Source organism: Eretmochelys imbricata, chromosome 18, assembly GCF_965152235.1.
Source record: "Eretmochelys imbricata isolate rEreImb1 chromosome 18, rEreImb1.hap1, whole genome shotgun sequence".
NCBI lineage: Eukaryota > Metazoa > Chordata > Testudines > Cheloniidae > Eretmochelys > Eretmochelys imbricata.
Window position 1 is genome coordinate 21,945,382 of NC_135589.1, and position 18,576 is coordinate 21,963,957.

Below are 18,576 nucleotides of genomic sequence, written 5' to 3' on the forward strand. Positions count from 1 at the left end.
TATAAGTTATTTTTGTAATCTTTTCTACTGTGGTCTCTTCACTGTTCTTGAATGTCCTACGTCGGTCCAGATGGAATGCATCGGCCAGACTGCTGAATATTACAGAGGCATACGGACAGAACACATCTGCTCTGCCAATGTCCTGCCCTGCATCCTACCACCCCTACTATTCCATTTGAGTTTCCCCCAACAGATTTTCCAGTGCCCCTCAGTCCTGATCTTACTGGCCTGCAAATTCACTCCAGCTTGAAAAGTGCCCTTTCCAGGAGGTTGCGAGATTTCACTAGCGAATATTTATAAAGCTCTTGGAGATCCTTTGTGACACAGGTATCACATCAAGAAATATTGTTATTATTGCTTTATTTAAAGTAGGATACAAATCCTCCATGGTCCTGGAAACGTGATCGGTCATTATATAAAGAATCACAGTTCATCTGTGGCATTTATTGTAGAGTACAAATACAAACTACAGACACAGACTCAAGTTTCCCCACAGCTCAATTTCCAGCTTTGTTTCCCTTACTTACCAGGCTTCACACCCTGTCTGGAACTAGCTAGGTAGCACACGGACACATCTAGTGGCTAAATAATATACTGCAAGTAAATGTATTGTTTATCATTGCAAGGTCTACCCACGCTGTCTGGTTAGCCGTTCATTCCTGCCTGGCACGTTACCTTTGCCCTCCTTGGTTTTCGCTTTCCTGATGGCCATGGGCAGAGCAGACTGCTGAGGGCTGACAGAAAGCTGAGGTGCAATGGTGACTGTTTCCACGGCTGCCGCCACTGCGGCTGCAGCTGCCGCGGCCGAGCTGCCTTTGAACGGGTTGTTGGCGCTGAATTCTCGCCATTTGGCACCAAGCACTGTCATCATCTTGGACATGGGGATTTTGGGATTCTTCTTGGCAATGAGAGGCCTGCAGGGTGGGGTAGGAAAAACCATCAGTCGATAGGGCTCCTCTGCGGTCTGATTGTTTTAACTCATCACACGCTGGGGAAAAGCGTAACATGAATTAGCAGCCAATGCCTGACACCGATTGTGACAAGTCACTGGCAACAGATGCACTGAAAACAGTAGAAACCAAAACTGCCCTAGCAAGGAAAGAGAGGGGAAATGTTCAAATATTCAATGACTTTTTTCCCCAAAAAAATCTTTGATCGTTTTCAACCAGCTTAAAGAGCAGCCAGGGTGGGGGGAAATTCACAATTTTCAACAACAAAAAATTGGGAAAACTTTATTTTTTGGTGAAAATGTTTCTGCCTTTTCCAACCAGTCCTGCAACGAAACCCCTTGGAAAACAGCGTCCTGAAGAACACCTCTCGGATACATGTGGTGAAGCACCAAGGTATAGATGGGCAGCAAACTTAAACTGGCCAAGAGAATGCTTTGGAGCCAGGGATAATTCATTACTACTTGTATAGCACCGTGGCATGACATTGCATCATTTCCCTGTTGCATCTGACCTCGCCCTCAAAGCGAATGGTAACCTTCTAGGGTCCAACTGGCTATGGGCGAGAGCAGAACCCCACTTGGGATACATCCAGAGTCTCTACAGAGATTGTAGCCCAGATCCTGCCTGTGACGAGGAGCGGATTGTGCAGTCTGGCAGAACGTCAGTAAACTGCACATGTCTGGTTTTCTGTTGCTGAGGAATCAGCATTCTAATGCCTTGGCTTTATCAACTCGATTGGGTAGTAACCAAGTACAAAACAGATCCCCATCCATACGCACAATGCTCCACCGCTCAGCCTCTTACCTGAGAAACTGACTGAAAGCCTTGTAATTAGTCAGAGTATGGTAATCTTCTTCTGAGAAAATATAATCCACATCATCCAGGCCCCACTCCTCCATTAGCTGCGCTGAGCTCTTGGGCTCCTATGGATTTACAAAGGGATGCATTTAATGCAAATGACGGAGGTGCTATGAACGAGCGGTGTGCAGCCACGCCCATTATATACTGCACGCCATCTGCTACTCCTAGACCTCCACAACATGGGGATTGGTTTCTGTTGGTTAAAGGATGGAGTGTGCACAAGTGCTTAGTAAACAGACACACTACCTAGCTGGAAAACAATACAATGCCTTCCAAACGCTTCCCTAACCCCACCACAGCTTTAGTGTCACCACGACATGTAATCCGTGGGCACATCAAATGCATCAGTGGGAACTGCGGCAAAATCCATTTGCTAGTAGCTGTGACAGCACAAGGCCCCGGTCCACTCCGGTGACTCCTGACTCACTGGGTGCTACTGCTTTTCCACACCTTGGGGAGGGGTGACCCTGGTGTCAGAGGATTTTTTGAAAAGCAAAGGCTGTTTTAACATCAGTGTCCGAGGAGCCAGAGAGTCGTCACTCATCTGCTTTTCCACAGAACCAGACACATAAATGAACACAACTGTCCAGGGCACGCCCTCTTGGCAACCGTGCAACAGAGACCTCCGAAGAGCAGCTAAGAGCCAAAATAAGAGAGAGGGACAAGGGGCTGGAGCTGGTTGAAGAAACTTGGATGGAATCATTTTCCTCCAGAATACACGGTGCCATTGACACTGACATGCTTCCCGAAATCAGATCCATTTCGCTGGAACTCTGTTTTGGAAAAAAACGGGAAAAGTTCTGACAATATTGAAATGTCCCATTTCAACAATGTCAAAACAAAACCCTTCAGACTTTCCACTGTGGATTTTTTTTATTTTGTAACAGAATACAGCATTTTTAAAACTCAAATCTGAAACTAAATGTTTCAATCAACCCAAAACAAAAAGTCAGAATTTTTTTTTTAAGAATTTCAAAATTTTAGTTTTTGCTCCAGTTTGGAACAAAGCCAAATTTCCAAATCCTTCATGAAACAGAATTTCCTCCTCCACACAGATCTCCCAAGCACCAAACCTGCCAGGTTCCCAGTGCCCTCGGCTCCTCTGGGAGCATCTGGGAGTAGGAGCACTCCACTCCCTGCAGGATTGGACCCCCAGTTAGGCATACAGGCAGAGACTGAAATGAAACTCCTCCTGAGGAAGCACCTGGTGAAAAACAGCCCCCTTGGCCTTTTCCCACATCCCATCCTCGCATTGAGAGAGAGTAACAGGGAGGTGCCCTAAAGTTCCCATTCTCAGAAACAACCCGACTAATGGACCTAGGTCCTGGACAGTAATTGTAGGTACCTTTAAACCTCCTTCCTCATTATCATCCTCCTCTTCATCTTTCTTCTTGCGCTTGGCTTTTTTCTCTTTCTTTTCTTTGAGCTTCTTCTTCTTCTTTTTGTTGGGCGAATAGTCACTCCCTTCGCTCTCAGATTTCTCCTCCAGTTCCTCTTCGTTTTCAGATATTTCATCATTACTCCCCTAAGAGAGGAAGGGACAATGAAGGAAGGCCAGGATCTCCCCTCCCCAGCTTCCCTGCACAAACCCCTCTGGTCGTTTGTCAGATTCAGTCATTCCTATTAATTACTTTTACATTTTAAAACACTCCAGCCACAGTACATGTGGATAGCAACACCCTAGCACAAGTCAAGGAAACGCCACTCTCACTTGGTTTAATCTGGGCCGTAAGAAGGGTCTGACTGTACGAGACACAAGCAGAAACATTGTTTTCCATTCATTATTTTGTTGCAGGGGAAGGACACTCCTCTGGTTAAGACACTGGACTGGGACTCAGCAGATCTTCTATATAATGATGCAGACAGGCGGCCAGTAGCAGAGTGGAGGCTGTATAGTTTGTTGCACTGAATAAGGCATGTAGGATGACAGGCCTGGTGGGCAGGTGACATATGTGCGTATTTGGTGCACGCACCTTATGACCCTCAGGGACCGAGTACGGGCTCTTGAGACCAGTGTCTGAACTGGAGGAGCTAAGGGAGACAGAGACTTTCCAGGACAGTTGAGCAGTCCCACCCCAGTCTGACAGCCTCTGGACAGTTGAGGAAGATGAAAGACTTGGGGAAGGAGCACATCCAGCTGGAGTGGAGGGAAGCGATCCCATGGTTGGGACTCTCCTTCCAGGTGGTGTCACGGGATCCTCTCGCGTTGAGGATACCCCTCCAGAGGAGGGGAAATCTGTTATTAGGAAGAGACAGGTAATCGTAATAGGAGATTCATTTATTAGAAATATAGATAGTTGGGTTTGTGATGACCGGGAGAACCGCATGGCAAATTGCCCGCTCGGTGTGAAAGCTGCGGCCCTCTCAAGACATCTAAACAGACTTACATGCACGGCTGGGGAGGAGCCAGTGGTCATGGTACACGTAGGAACCAGTGGCACAACAAAAGGTAGTAGAGAGGTCCTTGAGGCTAAATTTAGGCTGCTAGGTAAGAGATTAAAGTCCAGGACCTCCATGGAAGCATTCTCTGAAATGCTTCCAGTTCCAGACAGGGATCCAAGTAGACAAGCAGAACTGCAGGGTCTCAATGTGTGGAGGAGACAATGGTGTTCGAAGGAAGGAGTTAAGGTTATTAGGAACTAGACAACCTTTTGGGAAAGGAGGAGACTATACAGGAAGGATGGGCTCCACCTAAACCAAAATGGAACCAGGCTGCTGGCATGTCAAATTAAAAGGTTGTACAGGAGTTTTTAAACTAAGGGCTGGGAGAAAGCCGACAGGTCAGACAGACACATCCCATAGGCAAGGATTTATTAAAGGGGATACTCTATATCCTAGTAAAGAGGAGAGGACAGAAGTTGATAAAGTACAGGTAGGAGCTGAAGAGAAACAGTCAAATGAACAAGAGTCCCCATTCAATTACCTCCTGAAGGCAGACAACTAAGTATGGACAAATTGTATAAGTGCTTGTACACAAATGCTAGAAGTCTAAATACTAAGATGGATGAACCTGAGTGCCGTGTATTAAATGAGGATATTGATATCATCGGCATCACAGAAGCTTGGAGGAATGATGATAACCAATGAGATGGGGTAATACCAGGATACAAGATATATCAGAATGATGAAATAGGCCATGTTGGCAAGCGAGTGGCACTATATGTACATGTAAGCATGGGGTCAAATACAGTAAAAATCTTAAACAAATCAAACAGCACCACAGAATCTCTATGGATAGAAATTCTAGGCTTGAATAATAAGAGTATAGCAGTAGGAATATACTAGCGACCACCTGTCCAGGATGGTGATTGTGAAATGCACAGAGAGATTAGAGAGGCTACAAAAACAGAGAACCCAATAACAATAGGGGATTTCAACTATCCCCATATTGACTGGAAACATGTCACCTCATTATGCAATCCAGAGAGAAAATTTCTAGACACTATTAATGACTGCTTCTTGGAGCAGTTTGTCTTGGACCCCAGAAGGGGTGAGGCAATTATTTATTTAGTCTAAGTGGTACATAGGATCTAGTCCAAGAGGTGGATATAGCTGAACCACTCAGTAATAGTCACCATAATGTCATTAAATTTAACATCCTTCTAGGGAGAAAATTGCCTAAGAAACCCACCACAATAGCATTTAGCTTCAAAAAGGGGAACTACACAAAAATGAGAAGGCTAGTTAAACGGAAATTAAAAGGAATAGTCCAAAGAGTGAAATGCCTGCAAATTGTGTGGAAACTGTTTTAAAACACCATAGATTCATAGATATTTAGGTCAGAAGGGACCATTATGATCATCTAGTCTGACCTCCTGCACAACGCAGGCCACAGAATTTCACCCACCACTCCTACAAAAAAAACCTCACACCTATATCTGTGCTATTGAAGTCCTCAAATTGTAGTTTAAAGACCTCAAGGAGCAGAGAATCCTCCAGCAAGTGACCCGTGCCCCATGCTACAGAGGAAGGCGAAAAACCTCCAGGGCCTCTTCCAATCTGCCCTGGAGGAAAATTCCTTCCCGACCCCAAATATGGCGATCAGCTAAACCCTGAGCATATGGGCAAGATTCATCAGCCAGATACTACAGAAAATTCTTTCCCAGGTAACTTGGATCTTACCCCATCTAAAACCCATCACAGGCCATTGGGCCTATTTACCATGAATATTTAATTACCAAAACCATGTTATCCCATCATACCATCTCCTCCATAAACTTATCGAGTTTAATCTTAAAGCAAGATAGATCTTTTGCCCCCACTACTTCCCTCGGAAGGCTATTCCAAAACTTCACTCCTCTGATGGTTAGAAACCTTCGTCTAATTTCTAATCTAAATTTCCTAGTGGCCAGTTTATATCCATTTGTTCTTGTGTCCACATTGGTACTGAGTTTAAATAATTCCTCTCCCTCTCTGGTATTTATCCCTCTGATATATTTATAGAGAGCAATCATATCTCCCCTCAGCCTTCTTTTAGTTAGGCTAAACAAGCCAAGCTCCCTGAGTCTCCTTTCATAAGACAAGTTTTCCATTCCTCGGATCATCCTAGTAGCCCTTCTCTGTACCTGTTCCAGTTTGAATTCATCCTTCTTAAACATGGGAGACCAGAACTGCACACAGTACTCCAGGTGAGGTCTCACCAGTGCCTTATATAACGGTACTAAAACCTCCTTATCCCTACTGGAAATACCTCTCCTGATGCATCCCAAGACGACATTAGCTTTTTTCACAGCCATATCACATTGGCAGCTCATAGTCATCCTATGATCAACCAATACTCCAAGGTCCTTTTCCTCCTCCGTTACTTCTAGTTGATGCGTCCCTAGCTTATAACTAAAATTCTTGTTATTAATCCCTAAATGCATGACCTTACACTTCTCACTATTAAATTTCATCCTATTCCTATTACTCCAGTTTACAAGGTCATCCAGATCCTCCTGTAGGGTATCCCTGTCCTTCTCTAAATTAACAATACCTCCCAGCTTTGTATCATCTGCAAACTTTATTAGCACACTCCCACTTTTTGTGCCCAGGTCAGTAATAAAAAGATTAAATAAGATTGGTCCCAAAACCGATCCCTGAGGAACTCCACTGGTAACCTCCCTCCAACTTGACAGTTCACCTTTCAGTAGGACCCGTTGTAGTCTCCCCTTTAACCAATTCCCTATCCACCTTTCAATATTCCTATTGATGCCCATCTTATCCAATTTAACTAATAATTCCCCATGTGGCACCGTATCAAACGCCTTGATAAAAGAGGCTCAAACTAAATCTATACCCCAAATTAAAAAAAAAAACCGCAAGAGGGCCAGAAAATGCCACCATGGCTAAACAACATAGTAAAAGATGCAGTTAGAGACAAAAAGACGTCCTTTAAAAATTGGAAGTCAAATCCTACTGAGGAAAATAGAAAGGAGCATAAACTCTGGCAAGTCAAGTGTAGAAGAAAAATTAAGCAGTCCAAATTTGAAGAGCAACTAACAAAAGACAAAAACTAACAGCAAAAAAAAAAAAATGTAAGTACATCAGAAGCAGGAAGACAGTCCAAAAATCAGTGGGGCCACTGGATGGCTGAGGTACTAAAATAGCACCCAAGGAAGACAAGGCCATTGCAGAGAAGCTAAATGAATTCTTTGCATCAGTCTGCACTGCAGAGGATGTGAGGTGTGGTGATTTCCACACCTGAACCATTCTTTTTAGATGGCAAATCTGAGGAATCTGAGGATCTGTCCCACATGCAGGTGTCAACAGGGGAGGCTTTGGAACAAACCGAGAAACTAAACCGGGGTGGGCAAACTTTTTGGCCCGCTGGCTACATCGCGGTGCGAAACAGTATGGAGGGCCGGGTAGGGAAGGCTGTGCCTCCCCAAACAGCCTGGCCCCTGCTCCCTATCCACCCCCTCCCACTTGCTGCCCCCTGACTGCCCCCCTCAGAATCCCCGACCAATCCAACCTCCCCTGCTCTTTGTCCCCTGACCACCCCCTCCGGGGACCCCCACCCCTGACCGCCCCCCCGGGACACCCCCCCCATCCAACCCCCCCGTTCCCCGTCCCCTGTGGCTGCAGGGAAGGGTGGGCAGCAGGGGAGGGGCCAGGGGCTAGCCTCCCCAGCCGGGAGCTCAGAAGCCGGGCAGGATAGTCCCGCGGGCCACCCACCTCTGAACTAAACAGTAACAAGTCACCAGGACCAGATGCAATTCACCCAAGAGTACTAGTTCAACTCAAATATGAAGCTGCAAGGTTACTAACTGTGGTGGGTAACTTATCACTTAAATCAGCCTCCATATCAGAGGACCGGCAGATAGCTAATGTAATGTTGATTGTTTCAAAAAGGCTCAGAGGCGACCCTGACAATTACAGGGTGGTGAGCCTAACTTCAGTACCAGGGAAATTGGTTGAAACTACAGTAAAGAACAGAATGATCAGACACATAAATGAACATGCTCTATTGGGGAAGAGTCAACACAGCTTTTGTAATGGGAATTCAAGGCCTATCACTCTATTTGAATTCTTTGAGGGCATCAACAAGCATGTGGACAAGGGTGATGCAGTGGATACAGTGTCCTTGGACTTTAAGCATGCCTCTGACAAGGTCCCACAGCAAAGGCTCTTAAGCAAAGTGAGCGGTCCTGGGTAATCAGTAACTGGCTAAAAGATAGGAAACAAAGGGTAGGAATAAAGAGTCAATTTTCATAGTGGAGAAAATAAATAGAAAGTAAATAGCAGAGTGCCACAAGGAACTTGTACTGGGACAAGTGCGGTTCAACATATTCATAAATGATCTGGAAAAAGGAGTAAACAGTGAAGTGGCAAAATGGCAAAATTTGCAAATGACACAAAATTACTCAAGGTATTTAAGTCCAAGCTGACTGCAAAGAGCTACAAAGAGATCTGAAAAAACTGGGTGACTGGGCAAAAAAATGGCAGACGAAATTCAATGTTGATAAATGCAAAGTAATGCACATTGGAAAATGTAATCCCAAAATAATGGGGTCTAAATTAGCTGTAACCTCTCAAGAAAGAGATCTTGGACTCATGGATAGTTCTCTGAAAACATCTGTTCAACGTGCAATGGCAGACAAAAAAGCTAACAGAATGCTAGGAACCATTAGGAAAGGGATAGATAATGAGCCAGAAAATATCATCATGCCATTCTATAAATCTATGATATGCCCACATCATGAATAGTGCCTGCAGGTCTGTTCACCGCATCTCAAAAAAGATATATTAGAATTGGAAAAAGTACCGAGAAGGGCAACAAAAACGATGAGGGGGATGGAGCAGCTTCCGTATGAGGAGAGATTAAAATGACTGGAATATTTCAGTTTACAAAAGAGACGACAAAGGGGGGCGATGATCGAGGTCTATAAAATCATGGCTGGTGTGGAGAGAGTGAATAAAGAAATGTTAATTACCCCTTCTCATATAACCAGGGTCATCCAATGAAATTAATAGGTAGGTTTAAAACAAACATAAGGAAGTACTTCTTTAGTTAATCTGTGGAACTCATTACCAGGGGATGTTGTGAAGGCCAAAATATAATTGGGTTCAAAAAAGAATTAGACAAGTTCTTGGAGGATAGGTCCATCAATGGCTATTAGCCAAGATGGTCAGGGATGCAACCCCATGCTCTGGGGGTCCCTTAACCTCTGACTGCTGGAAGCTAGGACTAGACAACAGGAGATAGATCACTCAATACATTGCCCTGTTCTGTTTGTTCCTTCTGAAACATCTGGCACCAGCCACTGTTGAAAGACAGAATACTGGGCTAGATAGACCTCTGGTCAACCCAGCATGGCCATTCTTATGTTCTGATATCCAATCCCAGTTCTGCCACAGACTTCCTGGGTGACCTTGTGTCTCAGTATCCCATCTGCAAAATTGAGACAAGAATACTTACCTACATCACAGACGTGCTGGGAGTATAAATGCACCAACGTGTGCTAAATGCTCAGAAACTACAATGGTGAGCACCATGGAATACTCCTGGGGGCATGCTGCGCCAAAAATTTTAAAATTCTGCACACAATATTTTAAAATTCTGCAAATTTTATTTGTCAAAATAACACTACATAATCACACCAGTTTCAATTATGTTGGTAATTTATTTCAAAATAACTGTCAGCAAGTATGTCTGTAACAATACAGATACATAAAAATTCCCCCAGGAGTAGAGAGTTAAAGAAACCCCTATGACAACCCAGTTCCTGTTTCTCTACCCCCTTCCAGGGATACAGAGGGAGAAACAGCCTGATGCTCGGTCCCGGGGTTGCACGGAGTTTCCTGCACGCCGCCCTCTCCTTCCCTCAGGGCATGCTGGGAACTGCAGCTGCCAGGAACCCTCTAGCTCCCTCTCCCGCCCCCTGCCCAGCAGTATCTCTTCTATGTACAAGCTGGGCTCTACTGAGTCCAGTGGCCCCTAGTGGCAGCTAGCAGCACTGCAGCCCATTTCTGTGGGGGAAAGGAAATTCTGCACGCACATTAATTTCTGCAAAATTCTGCATTGCGCAGTGGCGCAGAATTCCCCCAGGACTAATAGAAATGCCTACATATAAATTAAATGGAAAATAATGCAACACAGATGACTTTTATTTTGGAAACTGCTGTCTTGTCCAATGCATCTGTAAATGGTACATCATACGCTTACTTTACTGTCAATGCTGCACCGTGTGTGTAGTGGGGATGTTTCGCCCTAGTCATGTAAAGGGGATGTTTATTCTGCCTATCCTTTGTGAGGAGTATATATGTATTTTCACAAAATGCTGCAGGGACTACCACAAGGTCGCACCCAGGTACTATTCTGATGGGTGATGGTATAAAATAGACAAGTAAATAGATAGCAACGGATGCTAAATTAATCTATATATTAAAAAACTGAATGATGTGTGAAATAAAACAACAGCTCTAAGCAGTGACATATGCTATGTCATAGACAGAGACAGCTAACTGTTTTTCTAAAAGATCCTAAAATTTCAAGTTCTGCAACATCTCTGATTGACATCAAACAAGGTAATTTATGGATTTCTGCCTTGTATTTGTTTATGTCTTAGCATAAATAAAATGTCACTCTCATATGGCAAGTATGGGAGCTAAGGAAGACAGGATTTCTTTAGTTGTGTTACATCACTTAGATTATCAAACACCCTTTTTGTTAGTTTTTCTTCAGCTCAGTTATTTGCTGCCCTGACAGCACCACAGCTCTCCCGCACCCCCAAGACCTCCTCGCTGTAAATCAGTTACATTTCTCAGTCCAGACACATTATGCACCTCACTCTTCTCTTGACCCCACACCAGGCCCCTTCCCAGGTGTATACGATCCAAAGTTCTGCAGTGTGGGAGCAAGAAGAAATTCTATCCATTATCACTTTGGGCAATAAGGTTTCCTACAGCGCTGAGTTGCCAGCATATCAGTATCTTCACCTGTTCCCATTTCTGTCATGGAGTCTATGGGGCTCGCCTGCAGTCCCTCTGAACCCAAGGATAGATCTACCTGCGTACAGCCATCAGGACCCAGCACCATGTTGATGAGCCAATGGTACTGTTCTGCTTTCATCTGTGTTAAGTAAAGAGGAGTCCAAAGAGAGCAGACACGTGAAAGAGGCTAGAAAAGAAAACAGCAATCACCAAATGGAGAGAAGGAAAGGCAGGGAGGCCAGCAGCCCCACTGGCGGCCTGTAGCCAAAGGCCAAACCCCTTGTGCAACATTAGTTCTTCCTTGAAAAGGAGAAGGTTAAAAAGAGAATGCAACACCCAAATAATTCCAATCTGACGGTGACCAGCAGGATAAGAGAACAGCCCTCCCGCCCCCACATACACATCATATTGTAAAATCTTTGCCCTAGCCTTTGCTAAGGAGCAGTGTTGTGAACACTCATGATTTTATCATGAGTCTCACGATATTTGGTGTTCTCCTTAAAGTCTCAGCTCCTGGAGTCAGGTGATCACACAAGACTCTCAGCTCTCACATATACTGTATATATACAGTTTCTAGCTCTTATGTTTGCACAGAAAATCTTGAAAATGTGACCAGAGTGCAGTCTAAAGGCTCAAAAGCCAAATAAAAAGAACCCCAAACTTTCTTTTGGTAGTTTCATTATTTTTAAGACAGTAAGGCATCTGTACCCCCAAGGGTCGCAGTCTTAAAGGGGAGGATTCGTGATGGGGTGTTCACCAACACCAGCCCTGAAGGGGTTGAGGTGGCCCAGAAGAGGCCAATTACCATTCACACTTGCACCTGACGGGAGGCCCGCGGATTTACAAATGGCTAATTGCCAATGAAGCCCCGCTAGGGGAGAAGCTGGGTATGGTATAAAGCCAGGAAGTTTGCCGCAGAAAGACTGCAGGGTCAGAGGCTGCAGTCACCCTGTGAGAGAAGAGAGCTGGGAAGGAAGAAACCCGGGGTGAAAATAAGCCCTGGGATCCTAGTCCTGGAAGAGGAGTCAAGCCCAGAGGAGCTGTGGGAGAAAGGAAGTCTGAGAAGGCAGGGTAGGAAGAAGCGCAGGGAAGCTGCAGCAAAGAGGGGGACCGGGCAGACCTTGGCTGCTAATTATAGGATCCCGGGGCTGGAATCCAGTGTAGGGGGGGGCCTGGGTTCCCTTACCAACCCCTGGGACGTGGCACAGGACATTGGACAGCTGGTCTGGCAAGACTTTGATACCCCAGAACTGGGGGAATTGCACGGTGACCTAGTCAGAGGCTGAGTCACAAAGAGAGAGCACTGTGAATTGCGGGAAGAGACACCACCACCACAACTGAGTGACCATTAGCAGGGGGTGCCGTATGGGAAGGGAAGAAAACTGCTACTCCATGCCCAGCCAGGAGGATGCACTCTTGCAGTGAGTGGACTCTGTCACAAGCCCCCAGAAGAGCTAGCAGCTGCTGGCTGACCCCTGGCTGGCCAAAGGCCTCAAGGTCCAGAGGTCACCTTCTGCACTCACTAACAGTGCATATACATATTTCTTCCTTACCCAGAACTTACCCTTTGATTTTGCTCTGTGTCTGCCATAGGGAGCAGTCACATTTATTGGCAATAATCAACTGAGGGGAGCCACGCAGTCAGAAGGACTGATTGATCTGAAGGTGCATGCAGGGCTAATATTTCCACTGAGGTTTTCTGGCAGGAAGATAGTTTGAAAAAGCAACAGACACACAGAGCTGTGATTAAAACACACAGTGCAAAGGGGACCAGTTAGCCAGGGGCCATGAGTTCTGTCTTGAAACTCCCATGGACGACCCCCTCTCCTGGGGGGGAAGCGTTGCCAATCATTATATTTAGCAATGTAGATTCTTCCTACAAAACATTAAGCTGTGTCCCACATAGCCAGGTACAGTGTGACAGTAACAAGCCACACCCAGGCAGTACCATTGTGCGTTTAGCCCTGCTCTCGCTCAGTCCTGTCCTGGCCTATTCCCCAGGGTAAGGCGTGCTTCATCCTCCATAACTATTCAATCCTTTCAGAGGAGCAGCCGTGTTAGTCTGTATCCGCAAAAAGAACAGGAGGACTTGTGGCACCTTAGAGACTAACCAATTTATTTGAGCATGAGCTTTTGTGAGCTTCCGATGAAGTGAGCTGTAGCTCACGAAAGCTTATGCTCAAATAAATGTGTTAGTCTCTAAGGTGCCACAAGTCCTCCTTTTCTTTATTCAATCCTTGGCTACTCAGCTGGGATGGGGGCAGTGCTGGCAAAGGCTTTTCATTATATGAACATCACCCTACTAGGAACTGGTCTGAGACCACCAGATAAACAGCGGGTGGGAAAAGCTCTGGCTCACTCCTGACCCACTCTGGTGATTTAGACCAGCCACCTCCACGGGAAAGTTCCACATCCCATGAACCATCTTGTCACCAATAAAACATTTCCTTCTATCAGAAATCTGATACCATTCACATCCATTAGAGGAGAGACTCATAATTCAGCAGCGTGTCTATGAAAGGAAAGGCCTTGCCTACATTTTGGCGGGTTAGTACAAGAAGGGACATCTTATTTTTCTCTTTAGAACCAGACATTTATACTTTATAACAAAATCTGAGGACGGCTCACAATTATTTGTTCAGGTATTCCCTTGTAGCCAATCACAGCCTACAGGTCAATGTTCAGACTCTAAAGCTGCAAGAGCAGTGTGGGAGGCATGACCATGGACAGTCAGTCTGAGGATGTTTCAGCCTAAACTGGGGCAAACAGCTGGGCTTTTAAATAAATCCCTGAGTGAAGTTAGGGACCAGAAATTAATTAGAGGAAAACAAGGAAGGAAGGCTTACAATAACAAGGGCCAGATAAGTACTCTAGACAGAGGTTAAAATTGATTCCCTGTTGGCCTGAGACCTTGCACCAGGTTACAAATAAAGTTGATTTAACCTTGTTTCTACCAATTCACTACTAGACATTTAAATATTACTGAACAGCCAACAACTGTTTTTTTAATGTATCCAAAACAAAAAACAACCCACACAACCTCTGCACACTTCTTTTTGCTGTGCGTTATTTTGCCCTGTGTCACATTTTAATTTTCTAACTGCATTGTTGTCTGAAGGACAAATCCGTACATGTCTGAACATGACGCCAGCCAGCCCGCTGGAATTGTTCAGCATCCCCAGATCAAGTGTCTCTCTGTTCCTCCATATTGGGGCATTCTCAGCCAGTCTAGGATGGTGGGCAGATGGATTTTCATATTGTAATACACAAAATCAAATGTTCTAACGCTAGGGAAGCATCCTTGCCTAGCAGCCATTACTGATTTTTGGTCCTTCAAGCTTTTAAAACAAAACTGAGCCTTCCTCTTTACCAATGTTATAAACAGTTATAATTTAGCACTGAATAATTGGTTGCCATAGTAACTGCTGCAGTACAGGTTGAAATCCCTTCTCTCTCTCTCTCTCTCTGCCTCCCTGTCTGACAAGGACCTTCATCTACATATGTTCAGGTTCAAACTGCAGGCTGGTTATTTTATGTAAATAGATCTTCTCAGCACTTGCTGCATCAATTCTGCCATCGGCTCATGACTGAATATTACTGGCAAATAGACTCTAAAGAGTTGCAACATAGCTGATACACATTAAGGCATTCTACAAATTAATGCATGCAAAACTAAGAGCTAACAATGCTCCTCTTAAAATTTCAGGGTCAAAAAAAGTTGTGTTTTTTTTTTTAAATAAAAGCTTTAACAGATTAAATATTTTAAAAATCGCAGCCAAGTGCAGAAGTCTGCACTCCATTCATATACTCAGTATTACACATCCACAATGAATTCCAATTGTCTACTTTATTTACAGCAGAATGTGCATTTACCTAGCAGGTATCAATAAAGGAGCTTAGGAGAAGCAGCCTCAACTCTGGACTTCTTTATCATTCATTGTTGCACATATATTTCTGATGCCCATTAAGAATGTGACTCAATGACATGAAGTCAAGGGCAGTCTTTCCCTTGGTTCTACTGGGCTTTCAATCAAGCTTTATGCCAGCCAGAATCAAATCAGACTAATGCTGTCCACACAAGGAGTTAATAAAAATTGAATGCAACAGACATTTATCAAATTTTCTCTTCTCTTCCTTTTTTGCACCAAGTAATCAATCAGATAACATACGTGCGACACGCTGCAGTTATTTCCAGGTGCCTCTTCTAAATAGTCTTAGGCAGGGCACTATTAAAATAAAATAATCAGTTCGGGAGAAAATGTTGTAGATGATTTTTTGCGGAGAAACTACATTACAAAGAGAAAAGGAGGACTTGTGGCACCTTAGAGACTAACAAATTTATTTGAGCATAAGCTTTCGTGAGCTACAGCTCACTTCATCGGATGCATTCCGATGAAGTGAGCTGTAGCTCACGAAAGCTTATGCTCAAATAAATTTGTTAGTCTCTAAGGTGCCACAAGTCCTCCTTTTCTTTTTGCGAATACAGACTAACATGGCTACTTCTCTGAAACCGCACATTACAAAGGTCTCTGCTCTGCTTAAGGGGGAAAAGATGTGATAGGTTGATGACCTGAGCTGGGCTTTGTGTTGTGTCTATAAAAAGCAAAGAAAGAACATTACTATGACCACAAAAAATTATGTATTTGCTGGACTGTGACTTCTTCCCAAAGTCTGTTGGACAATAAAAGGCAAGTCTGAATCCATGTTCTTTAAATAAACAGACTGTTAGGCTCCAGGCACTTGCAAAAGCATTTTAATGTGCTACCTTGTCTAGACGATCTCCTCTTAGAGAGTGGGGTGGGTGACTTGAAGAGAACAGCATCATTTACACTGAGTCTGGCAATGAAAGGGATAGGGAAATTACTATCTATACTGGGCTTGCATATTTGATACTTGCTGACCTCCCTTTACAATAGGATATTGAAATTCATCTGCACACATTTCACTAATTTAATCTTCATATGCTTCTGGGAACTCATCTGCATTCAGTGAAACATCAGACAACAAGCAGCACCCTGTATGTAAAGGCAACATGGCCCCATGACAAACGTGTATTCTAATAGGGCTATTAGAATGTCCTCAGACTAGAGGACATTCCACTGAAAATCCAAATGAGGTTGAGATACCCTGTCACCCTCCAGCTTTGGAATGGAGCACTCAGAAAGCACGTTTTTGAGTAAAATAAACTCAACATGGAGCTTTTTGCCTCATATCCAAATCCTGGTTCAAATCCAGCTCAAGTCAGGAGCAGTCCAAAGTCACTTCTGAGACAAACGCAACCTGTGGGTAATGAGTTGCAGAACTCTACCCAATCTCTAGTTGCTCAGGAAACACATCACAAGAAATACTACAGCAATTAGTATGAATTAGCCCCTTGTTGGCACCTTAGCAGAAAGGCCAAGACCAGGCTGAGCCACGAATTCCCTGAAAGTGGTCACTCCATGGCAGAGCTAAGACACACTGCTGCGGAGAAAGGCCTTCTCCTTGCTGGGCTAAGAGTTTCTGAGTCTGACACAGTCCAGCACCTTTCACGATCATTGAAACAGTGGTTTCAAGATGAACAATGAAGGTGTTTCCCTAAGCAAACATCAGATCCCAGAAAGCTTGCTCACTTGGGCTCAATCCTGCAGTCAGATCAGCACAAGCAGACACCTATACCCATGCAAAGTCCAAATAAAATCAGTGGGGTTCAGTATGAGCAAGAGGTTCTGCCCGAATGACTCCAGGTGCAGGACAGTGCCCTAAATCAGAACGCTATCAGAATCCAAGTGGCAGCGTTGTAATTTACTAGCAATCCTGCTTCTAACGAGCTGTAATATACTAATGCAGTAGCTGCTAATTTGTTGTTTGCAAATTCCAGCATAATTTATCAAATGGGAACATGCTAACAGGCGCAGAAACAAATATATTAATTAATATGATCAATACGAAACAAACAACCTGCAGAAGGGGATGAGTCTGACGACACTATGCCAAGCCATGTGTGCAGAGCAGCTCACACATCCCTCACTCCAACAGCTCCATGGCACATTGCTCACTACCAAAACAATTAAAGTCCCTTGATTTGAGATGTCCTGGCCCATCTGAGCCGCTTGTCTCTTACATAATAGATAGGACCCATTTCCACTCAGACACTAGTGGGTCTCGGCAGCACAGCGCTGGGCTCCAGCTTTCCTTACTTTCATTAATAAAATAGGAAACTAGAACTGTGTGACGCTTGTGAATGATTTTCCGGGTCATCGTATCGACCTTGCAGTGTTATCTTGATCTGATCTTCAAAGGGTATCAGGAGAAAGTCGCCAGCCAGCCTGGGTCTGAGGTGAAGAAAAATAATCCCTTTGCACTAAACAGGATAGCGCTAAATAGGGAACAGCTGAGCCATCAGTGCAGGCAAATGGAGACATTCACATGCAAGAGGGATGGCTCATACTGTCTGCACACCGACAGCTGGCGCTTTAAATATCAACAGCTGGACCCGCGGTTACCTGAGTCACTGATGTAAGGAGAACAACCCTTCTGGTGCTTTTATAGTAAACTATTAAGTGGCTGGACCAGAGAGCGCTACTCAGAGCTGTGTCTGTCCCTGCCCTGCCTGCCTGTCCCTCAGCATGCAGCTTTACCACCCCACTTCCCTCTAGTGATCTAGTACGAGAGCTCCCTATGACCATCCCAGGCTCATCCCCTTCTGAGGCTGGGTGATGCTGGGGCGCGATGGCATCTGGAGCCCACCTCCCTCAGGAGGGAGGTTGCCACAATCTGGCTCTTGGTGTGGAAGTCGAGAGCTCACCCTGGGATCCTGATCACCAGCCCAGCCAGGTCAAAGGCGTGAGCATCTCAGTTTAAACGGCAGGGAAAGCTGAGCCAAGCAAAGCTCATTTCACCCTGCGCACCATGCACCAGCCAGCTGTGTTTATTGTTTGACGTCCCCTCCCTCTCTCCAACCCACATTTCCTGTTTTCCCTAATCACTCTCCATGTCCCACGCTGGACACTGGACGTGCATTGACCGTGGCTTAGTGAGCCCAAGCTGCCTGGGTCCTTCAACCAACCGCAGCAACACTCCAGAAGGAAGGTTACTCAGAGATACGTAACTCTTTCATCGCTGGCCTGCCACTGCACCCATGCGCTGCCAGCATCCACAGATACCTACAGAGGGTTAAAAGGCAGCTGGGGTATCTGACAGCCTGGCAATTATGTTCAGAGAAACCTGGCACATGCAAGTACAGGGGCACGCCACCCCGGCGGCCCCTGGACATTCAGCCGCAGAGAAGGGGCCCTCTGCCCTCCGCGCTATAGCATGACGAGAGCACAGCTCCCATCCAGGGCCTGGTCTTTCATCGGCGGAGTCTGAG

The 18,576-nt window shown here is 45.1% G+C and overlaps 1 protein-coding gene across 1 annotated transcript in view; it reads right to left on the reverse strand.

Annotated features, from left to right (window-relative positions):
• The window catches only part of CHD5 (chromodomain helicase DNA binding protein 5), an 81,224-nt gene that overhangs the window by 46,144 nt on the left and 16,504 nt on the right, over positions 1–18,576 (reverse strand). Inside the window, exons 3-5 of the mRNA XM_077837592.1 lie at positions 3,157–3,336; positions 1,755–1,873; positions 676–914 (exon numbers count right to left, since the gene is read on the reverse strand). Of these exons, the coding sequence (XP_077693718.1) occupies positions 676–914; positions 1,755–1,873; positions 3,157–3,336 (538 nt within the window). The remainder of the gene's footprint in view (positions 1–675; positions 915–1,754; positions 1,874–3,156; positions 3,337–18,576) is intronic.